Raw genomic sequence first — 14,787 nt, 5'->3', positions numbered from 1 at the left:
AATTTAATCATACCAAGACAATTGAGTAAATATACGTGAAGGATATATCACGGACAAAACATAATGTAACAATCTTCAGCATTTGTTCCCTTAAAAAAAAACTTTAGCATTGGTTTTTTTGTTGGGTCAAAGAAAAAATTCTTTGGAGATTTTTGCTTTATTTCAAATGTTAAGTAGTATACACCGAAAAAACTGATCAACTCGCATATAGAAATATACACGTCACAATTCATATTCATACTCACGTAATAACATACTACGTGTACTTAAGAGCATTTAGATAATATACTATGCAATCAATTGTATATTTAGATAAGATAAAGAAAATGTCTTTTAATTTAATCGGAGTTTCTGAATTCTAATTCAATGTTAAAAATACAACAATGTTAAATCATTAGTAAAAGTTTGTTGTCACTCATTTAAAATTCGATTTGCTTTGAGGTATTGATCTATGCAATTCTGCACAAACAGTAATGATTGACACAAAAATAACATAGTATATTAATTCATCTTTCTCTCACGGATTCCACTCGCGGGCCATATACACATTGTTTCTAAGTGAATCGTATTTAGTGAATTTTGTTTGTATTCAAAACAAAGATACTGATGTTAGGTTTGCATTAGATTAAGGTCACCTTTATTCTTCTTCTTTACCCACTAATCTAAATTCATTGTTTTCTTTATTATTATTATAATGTAATATTATTATTCTCTATATAGTTTGGGTAGTGTGGGCCAGCATCTCCATGTGCCAGCATGTGCATGTGTCTCTCTCTCGAAGGCCCACCACTCTCATCTTTCAAGCACTTAAATTCTTCCTCTAACATTAATCCATCATCTTCTCATTTTCCACTTTGCTTCCATCTCTCATCAAAATTTCGTCATAATTTGCTCTCAACAAAAAAAAAAAAAACGTCACTGTTTATCTCCATCTTCTACTTTATCTTCTTCAAGAATTTGAGCAAGGTATGTCTTAATTTATATATTTATTTACTTTTATAATTACAAGATTAGTTAATTTCGTCTAGCTATCTAGAACTAGAATTTTGTTGTTGATATAATCTAGAACCAAGAATAACTATATTAAGCCCTAGCATATTATATCATATATATTACATATTGAAACTTAACAAGCAAGAATTTCGTCTGCGTATTTTTTTAATTTGCAGAATGCGAAATTTGAGCTTGCTCAAGCAAGAATTCCTAAGGAAATGGATAAAGGGTCTAAAAAAATATAACTCTCAAAAGAAGAATATGAACTTGTTCGAGAGAAAGAAAGCCATAAAGCTTTCTGCTGATTTAGCCATGGCTTCCACGTCTAAAGACAAAACTACCCTTTGGAGAAAAGCCCTAATTGCAAATACTTCAACAAGCATAGATGAACAAGACATATCAACAACCTCATCTTCACATAAGAAGATAATAAGGAAAAACTCGACGAATTCCTATTCTCTTTATAGAAAAAGGATAATTGGAAGGAGAAAGACGTTGAGAAGAAATCGTGCAAAGGAAAGAGTTGAGGCGAGTTTTATAGCGACACGGTTGGTTAAGAAAAGAACAAGAAGGCTCAAGAGTTTGTTACCAGGTGGAAAATTCATGGATGATGCTTGTTTGGTTGATGAAACCCTAGATTATATAGAATCTCTCAAAGCTCAAGTTGAAGTGATGAGATGTCTTGTTACTGCCTCTGAACTCTTCATTAGTCCACCCGTAAATTAATATATTTATACATGCCTATGTATAGATTATAAGTATAATCAATCCATAGTATTAGCTTTTACAATATATTATATTGATATTAATTATAAATATTTTTTTATAAAAAAATTCCCTCAATTTACACTTTATCTTTGCAAGCTAGAGGTATGGAGGAAAGAGGTGCTTTCTATACATACATTAAGGCAATGTACAGAGGAAAACATATATGTAAGTCGAATTACCTAAGTTTTTACTTTTCATGATATTGCTATTTAGATGTTTTAAAGATCAATTACTTTTCGACTTGTTTGATTCTTTCAACTTTTTTTTCTTTCATCGTGGATTTCATGATTGGGTATGTAGTAATTAATATATAAACAAATTGAAATATTTGAAAATACATAAACATGTCAAGCAATTATTTTCATAAATTAACTTCAGATCCAACATATGGTTGCTAAAATATAGTTAATCATCAGTGGAAGAGAGAAATGGTAACTCTAGTATGAATCAAAGTTATATGACATGTGGAGTATTGATTATCTAGACTGTGATGTATTCTATTGAAAGAGAGAAAGAAAACCGTGTATTTTCTGTAGATGATTTCAGTGAAGTGGCATGCATGGTGTATATTTTGCATTTCAATGATATGGCGATGCTGTTAAAAAAAATAATGTCACGTTGGCGATGACGAGCTTAAGAGAGTTTTTTTTTTTTTTTTAACATCAAAATCATAATTAATTAATTAATTAATTAATTAAAACTATAAGGAGTACTCAAACTCAACTTAATTAAAAGCAAGTATATAATGCTATAACACCGATCAACAATCATTGACTAGAAATACATGACTCAAAAGGCTCCAAAATATCATTCAAAATATAAACATGATATTTTAGCTATTATATCCAGAACCACCTAAACCTGATGTTTTTTTTATTGATCTTTAATCACCTAACTTTTATGTTTAAAAAACACTTTGTAGCCTTTCTCCACCAACAATTAACGAATTTGATCAATTTCAAGAACATATAAAACATTGGAAATTAATTTAAAATTTGAGTGTCTTTTAATTGCAATGCAATATGTGTGCTCCATTCTCAATTATGACTTTGGAAATACCATTTTCGAGGGTCTGTTGAGTTCTTTGAAGAGATCTTGATCATAAGTCATATGATTTGTGTACCCACTATTCATAAGTCAAGCTTTTGAGGGTTTGTTGTTTATAAAACCTGACATTGTAAGTAGTAGTTCTTTCCTCTTCTTATTGATCTTCAACAATGTTAACATCTTGTTATTGTTAGCAAGACTTGCATACTTTCTCTATATGTCCGAATTGGCCGCGATAAGAAAATGGTGAAAAAGATTAAATGTTTTTATCTTTCTATCGTTGTTGTTTTATTTGGCTAAATATATACCTCCCACGATTCTTTCTTGTGTCATAAGTCTTCTTTGGCCTTGTGCTTGCATGTAACAATTCTGCCAAAATGATCCTACTCGAATATTTTGTGTTCTCCAAGGCAGCTATAAAAGCGTCACATCTTTCACTATTACAATTTCAAAATCATAAAATCATGTATCTAGTTATCGTACCTTACTAGTAACATACCCGTGCATCCGCACGGGTACTGGTTGGTTGTGGGTGATTTTGTGTAGTTGGAACCCAACATTATGTAGTTGTGAACAGTTTAAATTTAGATCATTTAAAAGTTAATTATTATTAACATTATAATTTATAGAATATGTATATAAAAGTGTTTGGGATAAATTTGAGTAGTTTGAACTCGCTATTATGTATTAGTCAATGACAAATTATACTGTGTGTTTAATCTATTTCTGAAATTTTAGTCAATGCTCACTTATCCCGTGCATTTTATTCTGTGAGGATTCAATATTATTATAGAATTGAAGTGAGGGGATATTATAAATAGCACAAATAAATTGTTTTAAATGACAACTTGTCATGTAAATCAAGGTTAGTTTAGTCAATGACAACTAATCCCGTGTGTTTAATTATTTTTGAAATTTTAGTCGAAGCTCACTTATCTAACGCATTTTAGTTTATGAGGGTTCAATATCATTATATAATTGAAGTGAAATGATATTATAAATAGCATGAACATTTTAGCATGAACAATTTTTTATAAATGACAATTTGTCAAGTAGATAAAGGTTAGTTTAGTCAATGACAACTTATCCCGTGTGTTTGATTTATTTCTGAAATTTTAGTCATTGCTCACTTTTCCCGTGCATTTTAGTTTATGAGGGTTCAATATCATTATAGAATTGAAGTGACGTGATATTATAAACATCATGATCATTTTAGCAGGAACAAATTTTTATAAATGACAACTTGTCTTGTAAATCAAGGTTGGTTTAGTCAATGACAATTTATCCCGTGTGTTTGATTTATTTCTGAAATTTTAGTCAATGCTCACACACTCGTGCATTTAATTTTATGAGGGTTCAATATTATTATAGAATTGAAGTGAAGTGATATTATAAATAGCGGGAACATTTTAGCAGGAACTTTTTTTTATAAATGACAACTTGTCTTGTAGATCAAGGTTAGTTTAATCAATGACAACTTATCTCGTGTGTTTGATTTATTTCTGAAATTTTAGTCATTGCTCACTTATCCCGTGCATTTTAGTTTATGAGGGTTCAATATCATTATAGAATTGAAGTGACGTGATATTATAAACATCATGATCATTTTAGCAGGAACAAATTTTTATAAATGACAACTTGTCTTGTAAATCAAGGTTGGTTTAGTCAATGACAATTTATCCTGTGTGTTTGATTTATTTCTGAAATTTTAGTCAATGCTCACACACTCGTGCATTTAATTTTATGAGGGTTCAATATTATTATAGAATTGAAGTGAATTGATATTATAAATAGCGGGAACATTTTAGCAGGAACTTTTTTTTATAAATGACAACTTGTCATGTAGATCATGGTTAGTTTAATCAATGACAACTTATCCCGTGTGCTTGATTTATCAATGACAACTTATCCCTTGTGTTTGATTTATTTCTGAAATTTTAGTCAATACTCACTTATCATGTGCTTTTTAGTTTATGAAAGTTCAATATCATTATAGAATTGAAGTGAAGTGATATTATAAATAGCAGAGACATTTTAGCAAGAACAATTTTTTATAAATAACAACTTGTCCTGTAAATCAAGGTTAGTTTTGGCAATGACAACATATCCCGGGTGTTTGATTTATTTCAGAAATTTTAGTCCGTACTCACTTATCTTGTGCGTTTTAGTTTAGGAGTGTTCAATATCATTATAGAATTGAAGTAAGATGATATTATAAATAGCCGAAACATTTTAGCATTGACAATTTTTAATAAATGACAACTTATCATGTGTGTTTGATGTATTTCTTAAGTTTTATTAAATGCTCACTTATCCCGTGCATTTAACTTTATGAGGGTTCAATATGATTATAGAAATGAAGTGAGGTGATATTAGAAATAGCTCGAACAATTTTTTATAAATGTCAACTTGTTATGTAAATCAAGGTTAGGCTAGTCAATGGCAACTTATCATGTGTGTTTATTTTATTTTTGAAATTTTAGTCAATGTTCACTTATCTCGTGCATTTTAGTTTATGAGGGTTCAATATCATTATAGAATTGAAGTCAAGTGATATTATAAATAGGAGAGACATTTTAGCAAGAACAATTTTTTATAAATAACAATTTGTCCTGTAAATCAAGGTTAGTTTTGGCAATGACAACATATCCCGTGTGATTGATTTATTTCAGAAATTTTAGTCCATACTCACTTATCTTGTGCATTTTAGTTTAGGAGTGTTCAATATCATTATAGAATTGAAGTAAGATGATATTATAAATAGCCGAAACATTTTAGCATTAACAATTTTTAATAAATGACAACTTATCTTGTAGATCATGGTTAGTTTAGTCAATGACAACTTATCATGTGGGTTTGTTGTATTTCTTAAATTTTAGTAAATGCTCACTTATCTTGTGCATTTTACTTTATGAGGGTTCAATATGATTATAGAAATGAAGTGAGGTGATATTAGAAATAGCACGAACAGTTTTTTATAAATATCAACTTGTTATGTAAATCAAGGTTAGGTTAGTCAATGACAGCTTATCATGCGTGTTTATTTTATTTCTGAAATTTTAGTCAATGTTCACTTATCCCGTACATTTTAGTTTATGAGGGTTCAATATCATTATAGAATTGAAGTGAGGTGATATTATAAATAGCAGGAACATTTTAGCAGGAACAATTTTTTATAAATGACAACTTATCCTGTCAATCAAGATTAGTTTAATCAATGACAAATTATCCCGTGTGTTTGATTTATTTCTAAAATTTTAGTCAATGCTCACTTATCCCGTGCATTTTAGTTTATGAGGGTTCAATATCATTATAGAATTGAAGTGAAGTGATATTATAAATAACAGGAACATTTTAGCAGGAACAATTTTTTATAAATGACAACTTGCCCGGTAAATCAAGATTAGTTTAGTCAATGACAACTTATCCCGTGTGTTTGATTTGTTTATGAAATTTTAGTCAATGCTCAATTATCCCGTGCAATTTAGTTTATGAGGGTTCAATATCATTATAGAATGGAAGCGAGGTGATATTATAAGTACCAGGAACATTTTGACAGGAACAATTGTATTATATCATAGGTTGATTAGTAAATCAAGGTTAGTTTAGTTAATGACAACTTATCTTGTGTGTTTGATTTATTTCTAAAATTTTAGTCAATGCTCACTTATCCCGTCCGTTTTAGTTTATGAGAGTTCAATATCATTGTAGAATTGAAGTGAGGTGGTATTATAAATAGGAGGAACAATTTTTTATTTTATTTTTATAAATGACAAATTGTCCTGTAAATCAAGGTTAGTTTACTCAATGACAACTTATCCCGTGTGTTTGATTTATTTATGAAATTTTAGTTAATGCTCACTTATGCCGTGCATTTTAGTTTATGAGGTTTCAATATCATTATAGAATTGAAGAGAGGTGAATTTTTTATAAATGACAAATTGTCATGTAAATCCAAGGTTAGTTTCGTCAATGAGAACTTATCTCGTGCGTTTGATTTATTTCTGAAATTTTAGTCAACGCCCATCTGTTCGGCACATTTACGCTGCATTTGAAATTTTAGTCAATGCCCACTTGTCTGATTCATTTCAATTATCTACGAAATTATATTCAAAGTCCACTGAACTTGTGCTTTTTATGGTTTATAAGTGTTCAATATCATTGTAGAATTGAATTGAGACGATAATATTCTAAATAGTTTAAACGTTTTAGCAGGAACAATTTCTTATAAATGACAACTTGTCTTGTAAATCAAGGTTAGTTTAGTCAAAAACAACTTATAACGTGTAATTGATTTATTTCTAAGAATTTAGTGAACGCTCACTTATCCCGTGCATTTTAGTTTATGAGGGTTCAATATCATTATGGAATTGAAGTGAGGTGACATTATAAATAGCAGGAAAAGTTTTTTTAAAATATCGTGTATCAACTATAAATATCTTTGATAAATTAAAAATTAATAATTATATTAAAATTTGTATCAACGATAACTTGTCCACATTTAATTTTTATTTTTAAATCTTTATCAAGATCAATTTGTTTTCTATTTAATGATGATGTAATGAAAATGTGTTTAGTAATGTATTTATTTTGATCATTATTATTAGATAAAAAAAATCATATTTTAAAGTTTTTGCTCAATGAATTGAGATGACAATTATTCTAAATAGTTTAAACGTTTTATAGTTTCAAATAGTTTAAAAATCATATTTATATTAAGTCTATATTTATCGTCAAATATTATAATTGCTCAATGAATTTACAAAGTTATTTTGAGCTATCCTTAATATTTGATTTTCTCATTAGGACGATGATGAGTTGTGCACTTAGATCTCAATTTGATATTTCTTAACTCTTTAATTTTATATTTCCGCCATCTTAAAATAATCGTCATTGTTTTGTATTTTTTTATCTGTGTTAAAATAATTGCCACTTTCGAATATCAACGTAATATTTATAATTTTTTTCACTATTACACTTTTATTTATTAATTTTCATCTAACTTAATTATACCATAATTATAATTAATAATGATATTTAGTAAATGAAATTTATTCTATATTTTTTAACATACTCTTAATGTTTAAAATAGATTTTATTATTTACTTAATGCACTTAAACGCACAAGATTCCTCACCCACACATTTTTCATTAATTTTATTTAATTTTTTCTTTTATTCTTTCAACTCACACCACCACACACAAACACTTCATTTGATTTTATTTTTCTCTCTCTTCCTCCTCACTTATCAGAGAGTTCTCCCTTTCCTCAAACAAACCCTAGCCGCCCCTCCTCCTCCTTCCATGGGTTGTGGCCGCGCCCCACCACCATTTGGCTTCCAATGTCTTTTAAACATAACCAATCTCACGACATCATCTTTTATTTCCTTCTCGTATGTTTTGTTTTTGGAAATCATCACATTGACACTGTAGCAGCGGCCAAAAGCACCATTTTTGACCAATTTTGATTCTCATCTATGGAGTTTAGCAGCAGATCTGGAACCTTCATCATGTAAGCTTTCTTTTAGGCCTATTTTATCATGATTTTGGCACTTATTCTCTCACACATGCAACAACAAATCAAAGTTTAGATTTTGGATCTCAACTTTGTTGGATATGTAAATTTTGGACAGGATCTAACCTCATCTTTTTTTTTTTTTGATTTTTTATTATTTTTTAATAGAAGACTTAAACTCTGTTGTATGATGTTTTTTACTGTTTAATTTTTTTTAGGTTACCCGTTTAATTTTATTTAAACTCTATTGGAGATGTTTTCAAAAAAATAAAAACCGAAAAACTAATTGTATGTTATATTGTTTATTCATGTGTCTTTATATTGTTTATTTGAGACCTTAACCCTTGTCCAGTCCAAATCCGGAAAATATTGATATGACTGAGCTGATTTGAGTTTCTTGTGCTGCTTATATTGTTTTAATTGTTTATTATCGTTCGTTGCAGATATTATGGCAGACTTTGAGCTTCATATCAACAAAATCCCATGATTTGTTTAAACCTCTCATTTTGTTTCTATGTTTAAAATCACCATTGTTTGTACTGATAATGGCATAGATTTATATCACTGTTAATGTTATTGTAAGTTTAATAGCTTCAAAATTTCACTGTGTGTTAAAAGCTTCTTTATCTCTCTTTTACATACACTGTGTGTTTTTTGGTCTGACATTTAATTGCATACAAAATTTCTACCACACATTGCACCGCACAAAATAATTACCACAACTCAATTTATTATTATATTTTGCCAGAAACCAGTAATCTTTTTTCATCATCACACATCCATTTTTCATCAATGGCAAATCAACTATTTATTGATTATTATTTATAATTTTTTACCAAACCAAATTCATCTCCCTCAACAATGGCAAATCAACTATTTATTTATCAACTCATTCCACTCCATGTTTCTGCCAAATCAAATTCTAACAAAAAAGTTCAGTTGTAAATTTTGTTTTCAGGCCATTGTGGTCTCTCTTTGGATGCACCACAACTGAACTCTTATATATATATATATATATATATATATATATATATATATATATATATATATATATATCTTTTTTTCATAACAATTATAATCACACAAAACATATCATATCGAAACTCTCATAATCAAACTCTTTCCTCGTCATTTACTTAGGCGTGTCTTTCTTTGTAGTTTCTTCGAGGAACAACAACACCATTCGAGTTTCCTGCAAAAAGAACAGAACAACAAAATCTTCATTTGAAGGTGAGATATGGAAATAATAATATCAACAAAAAGGTACCGTAACCGTTTTCCTCATCATTTATTTATGTTTGTTAAAGATGATAGGAACAACATTAAAAGAAGAATGATGAATGCATATGTTTATGTAAAGAATTGGTGTTATTGTCTTTTACTCACCCTTGCCCTTGTTGGTTCATCAACACATATATACTACATCTATTGAAGAACAAAAAGTATTGAAAAAGTCACATAAAAGATGATCCTTTATGTAGTATATGTGTGGTGATGAACCTAAGCAAAAAAAAAAAACATAGTAGTTTGCTAATGATGATATGAAAACCATAAAAAAAGAATGAAGAATGCATATTTGTAGATAAAAAATTGGTGTTATTGTCTTTCACTTACCCTTGTCCTTGTTGGTTCATCATCACATATATACTACATCTATTGATGAAGAAAAAATATTGAAAAAGTTATATAAAAGATAATCATCTATGTAGTATATGTGTGGTGATGAACCTAAGCAAAAAAAACATGGTAGTTTGTTAAAGATGATATGAACAGCATAAAAAAAGAATGAAGAATGCATATTTGTAGATAAAAAATTGGTGTTATAGTCTTTTACTTACCCTTGTCCTTGTTGGTTCATCATCACATATATACTACATCTATTGAACAATAAAAAGTATTTAAAAAGTTACATAAAAGATGATCTTTATGTAGTATATGTGTGGTGATGAACCTAAGCCAAAAAAAAAGCATGGTGGTTTGTTAAAGATGATATAAGCAAAATAAAAAAATAATGAAGAATGCATGTGTAGATAAAAAAAGATGTTATTGTCTTTAACTTACCCTTGTCTTTGTTGGTTGTGCAGAGATGAAAAACTTTCAACTTTCCTCAAGAAAAAAAAAAATCAGTTAGTGATTGGAGTTTAAGATTACAAAGAGAGGAGGAAAATGAAGAACAAAATGATTGAAGATACATGAGGAAGTAAATGCAATTTCAAATGAAAGGGATGCAGAGAGAGAGAGAGAAATTGAGAAAGAGATTGTGTGAGGAAAGAATGAAAGTTGTGGGAAACTTATGTATGAGAATTTGAAATTTGAATTTGAAATTTGAGAGCCAAAATAAATTGACAGCCAAGCATGTAAATATTAGTAACCGTGCAGTTTGAATCACATGTTCTCTCTAGTGGATCTGTTTTGAAAAGGGAAAATATATGGTTACTTCTCAAGTAAAAGGTGTTGTAATATGTAGTGAAAATCAAGTTTATATTTACATGACATCATTAGAGTTAGATGACATAATCTTGTTAGAAAAAGTAATATTTAGACATGTTTTACCCTTTAAAAAGTGACGTGGCAGAAATTCATTAAAGGTTAAATTTGTGTTTTCCACAACATGTTTTGTTCTTATATTAAAGGAGGATTAGCAATGCCTAATAATTCATATGCGTATTCCTTGATTGTCTCATCCTCCTTCGTTCTTCGTAACTCGAATTCTCTTTAAATTCTATATTTTCATACTTCAAATCCTTTCAGTCCCTGCGTATTCTTCCATTAGGTAATCACAAATTGTTTTTGTTGTTTTGAGAGTCATGATTATGGTAAAGACAGATAGGAGACACTCGCAAACAAACATATCTTTGCTTGTTTGCCTTCTTGATTTATTTTTTTTATGAATTTTCATCTGGGTGCATTGTGGGATTTTTTGGTAACAAAGAAACATTGTAATCATCTTCTATAGCTTCCCGTTTAGAGAGCATCTAAGGATGTTTCTGTTCTCATTGCCCAAAGATCATAGCTTCTCCAGAGATTAAAGGAGCAACCTTGAAAAATCGTGATTCAACTTCCTGCTTCGCATCCATATGAATAAGGCTCGCTCATTTCCCAGAGATGAAAAATCAGTTCAATTCCCAACCAATAGAATAATTTTAACATATCCTGGTGAATAAAGTAACAACATATAAGAAATATATGAAGAGACATATCAATAGAAATAACACACAACAAACATAGCATCAAACTGTTCGATGCTAGAGCAATCCTTCTTCGACTCAAATTTGGCTTGTCAGGATACCCTATAAAGGAGTTGGCAAGAAAAATGCGATTACCTTAAATAGTGGTAGACTTTGCCACTCTTTGTTAAGCACACAATTGACTCCAATATATTGTTGACCATTCCTCCTGGTGAAAGTGTTTAAGCAATTAATAGGATTTTATACGCCGATTTCATCAAGAATAGTCCACCTCCATTAGCCTCCCAACCAAACAACTATTCCAATAAATAACCTAAGTCCTGAGGTCATTTTGACACCCCTCCTGAAATTGTTAGACGACCGTTTCCCCTCGTAAATAACTCATTTAATAACTAAATTTAGTTTATACTGTATTTTTTAATTTCTCTATGTGATGATGATAGAGGAATTTTTTTTTAGCAGAAGTGAAATGTAAACGATGGTAGTAAGCTTTACTTCTTAATTGATCGCAATAGAGTGAGTATTGACCATATTTATTGTAATGATTGTGATGAAAAACTCAAAACTTGCCCAAAAATCGCAAGTTTTAGAGAAGATTGAAGTTGAGTGCAAAAGAGGAAATGAAAGTACAATCAACACTTTCTGGCATATAAAACATACATTCGGGAGATATTATACCGGATGGTTAGGGAGATATCTTTCAGGTGGTTTGGAAGATAACTACCAGATGGTCAAGGAGGGAGATATCCACTAGATGATTTGGGAGATAACTACCAGATGTGTGTGTAGAACACGGGTAAAAAGGGAATTTTTTTTATTTGAGGGCGAGGGGGGGGTGCGCAAAGAAATTCTCTATTTTTCTGTTAAATTGAAAATTGTGACATTGGTAATTAAATTGCCCAAATTATATAGCCCAAAAATTGTATTTTCTTTTCCCACCTAACTAACTTCTCACGCGTCCTCCGAATTGACCATTTTATCTTTGTTTGAATTTTATAATTCGAAGCGTATTTGATGTTTTAGGATTATAAAATCAGAATCGTTTCTAGCCAATTTTGTTCAGATTCAAGCCAATTTATTAAAATGACATGATTTGAAATTGTCAACAAAATTTATTAATCCATCACATTTAACTAATTGAACATGATTTCATAATGTATTTACATTAATATAATGCTAATTAATACAAAATGTTTGACATCTAAAGCTTAATATGAAGCACAAGAAGATGAAGGTGGAATGAGGGAGAACTTGTGAAAAACTGATATAGTAAGCTAGTTAAATGTAGTTATCAAAGTCATAGTTAGCAACAATAATACTACATTCTTTCCCCTAAAAAAACACAAATACTACATTCTTATGAAGAGTAAAGGAATAGCCTCTGTCTCAATCCCATCCATTAACATCCCTGGTTTAGATGAACATTGATGAATATAATTTTAAATGCTTCGACTTCATCAAATAGATTTAATTAATTGATTTTGAAGAGATTTATGTTTTGAGTTTTCACTCTAAATAAAATTTGACGTAAAAAATTATTTATTTTTTAATATAACGCAATTAGCTTCTTTTCAATTCATTTTTATTTATGGAAGCTTCTTTTCAGTTCATCAAAATACTTTTCATCACTTACAATCCCAATTAAATGAAGACTTATAGTGAAAATCAATTTGGTCAAAGAGTATATACATATCATTTTTTTTCTTAAATAGGTTTGACAAAAGCCAAAATTAATTCTTAATTATATCTTTTACTACTAAACTAATCAGAGTTTTATAATATGTACTCCCTCCGGTCACTAATATAAGCAAAAATCAACTGTTTAGGTTCATTCATTAAATGATGTATTTGGTCAATATTATTGACTAGATACATCATTTAATGAATAAACCTAAAAAGTTAATTTTTGCTTATATTAGTGACCGGAGGGAGTGATTTACAGCAAAAAAGAAACACATTATAATTCCATTCGTTGTTTGTTTGGGTAAAACTAATTGCCTTTATGATATCTATCTATCATAATTACCAAAGCAGCCCATAAGCATCATTAACATTAAATTGTAAATTTATGAACAGTTGCTGGCTTGTACATGAACGTAATGAGCACGCACGCCTTCAAGCAAAAACCCCACTAGTCTTGTATCCAATATCTATATTTTAGAATATGTAGTTATGTACTATGGCATAGAAATACTCAATTATCTTTACACGCTCTTTTCTAGATGATGAAAAGCTAATATTTATCGTCATTATTTAACACAAGTATGCTAATCAAGCATTTGTTATTCTAATGAAAAATGCTTAATCATAATGATACTTAGCTGCCTTTCATTCATGTCAATTATACATGTCTAGTTACTTTTCATCAACATTGGCCCCGCTAGCATGTTGGGCTATAATTCCTCCCCAGCCACTTTTTCTAAGCTGTTTTTGTTATGGTTTCTTATGCGGTGGCCCTGATGAAAGCTAGCTCTGGTCCTCTTGCAACTGGCTTTCAATAGTTCAATTAATTTTGATAGCACTGGTTTGAGTTCAATAAAGGAGTTAGAAGGTTTAAGTTCAAATCTTGATAAAAAGAAAAAAATTAATTTTTATCTACATCCAACATAAATATTTTTCAAAAAAAAAAAGAAAAAAAAAGAAAGACATTAACAGAAGCATTGAATATACAATTGTTTAGGGTTGTTCCTCATTCAAAAGAACATACACAAATCATAAAATGAACACACGATGCTTCCAAATAAAAATTTATAAGTAAAATAAAATCAGAAAAATGGAAATATCCAAAATCCTTCCTTGGTTCAATATTTAATTTGAGTAGACATCAAGATCACACTAACATTAAAACACCTCTCAATAGCCACAAATTTGAAGGTAGTTTCCATCATATTTTCAGAACGGGAAAAGGTATGTATAGCAAAAGTTTTTTTCAAGAAATCATCCCGAGAAGTGTTAATTGCTACCCATGTACCACTACCTAAGGTTCTCATGAAATTGTCTTTCGCTTGATATAGCATCCCTCTTTCGAAATAAAAAAGAGGAAATTAGCGGTTTTTCACCCATCAAGTACTTGGAGTAAATTTTATTATAGTCAAATATGCCATGTCATTGCTATGTCATAAAAATGGTGGGGGACCACAAAATTCTCAAGGATTGTAAAGTAAAGTTTTAGAAATAGAAGGATTAAAAGTTAAAACTTTATAAAATTGGGGATCAAAATTTCATTTAAACCTTTTTTTAAAATTACCCATAAGATATATTAAGTGAAAATATACT

At 29.6% G+C, this 14,787-nt stretch overlaps 1 protein-coding gene and 1 long non-coding RNA gene across 2 annotated transcripts; both read left to right on the top strand.

The window, feature by feature from the left end:
• The first annotated feature begins 846 nt into the window (after positions 1-846).
• Positions 847-1,961, top strand: P1R1 (transcription factor). Its single transcript, XM_085735967.1, has 2 exons — positions 847-966; positions 1,170-1,961. The coding sequence occupies exon 2, from the start codon at positions 1,171-1,173 to the stop codon at positions 1,717-1,719; it is 549 nt and encodes a 182-aa protein (XP_085592093.1). The 5' UTR covers positions 847-966; position 1,170; the 3' UTR covers positions 1,720-1,961.
• Positions 1,962-7,953: 5,992 nt separating this feature from the next.
• On the top strand, positions 7,954-10,679 carry LOC146903234 (uncharacterized). The gene is made up of 4 exons (XR_015023274.1): positions 7,954-8,320; positions 8,767-8,901; positions 9,482-9,586; positions 10,408-10,679. It is a non-coding gene; the product is annotated as an uncharacterized LOC146903234 (long non-coding RNA).
• Positions 10,680-14,787: the final 4,108 nt, after the last annotated feature.

The sequence above is a fragment of the Medicago sativa genome, chromosome 8, assembly GCF_051527215.1.
Source record: "Medicago sativa cultivar Bolivia chromosome 8, Bolivia_mono, whole genome shotgun sequence".
Lineage (NCBI taxonomy): Eukaryota > Viridiplantae > Streptophyta > Magnoliopsida > Fabales > Fabaceae > Medicago > Medicago sativa.
The sequence above is the reverse complement of the archived record's forward strand: the minus strand, read 5'-3'. Positions and strand labels throughout refer to the sequence as shown.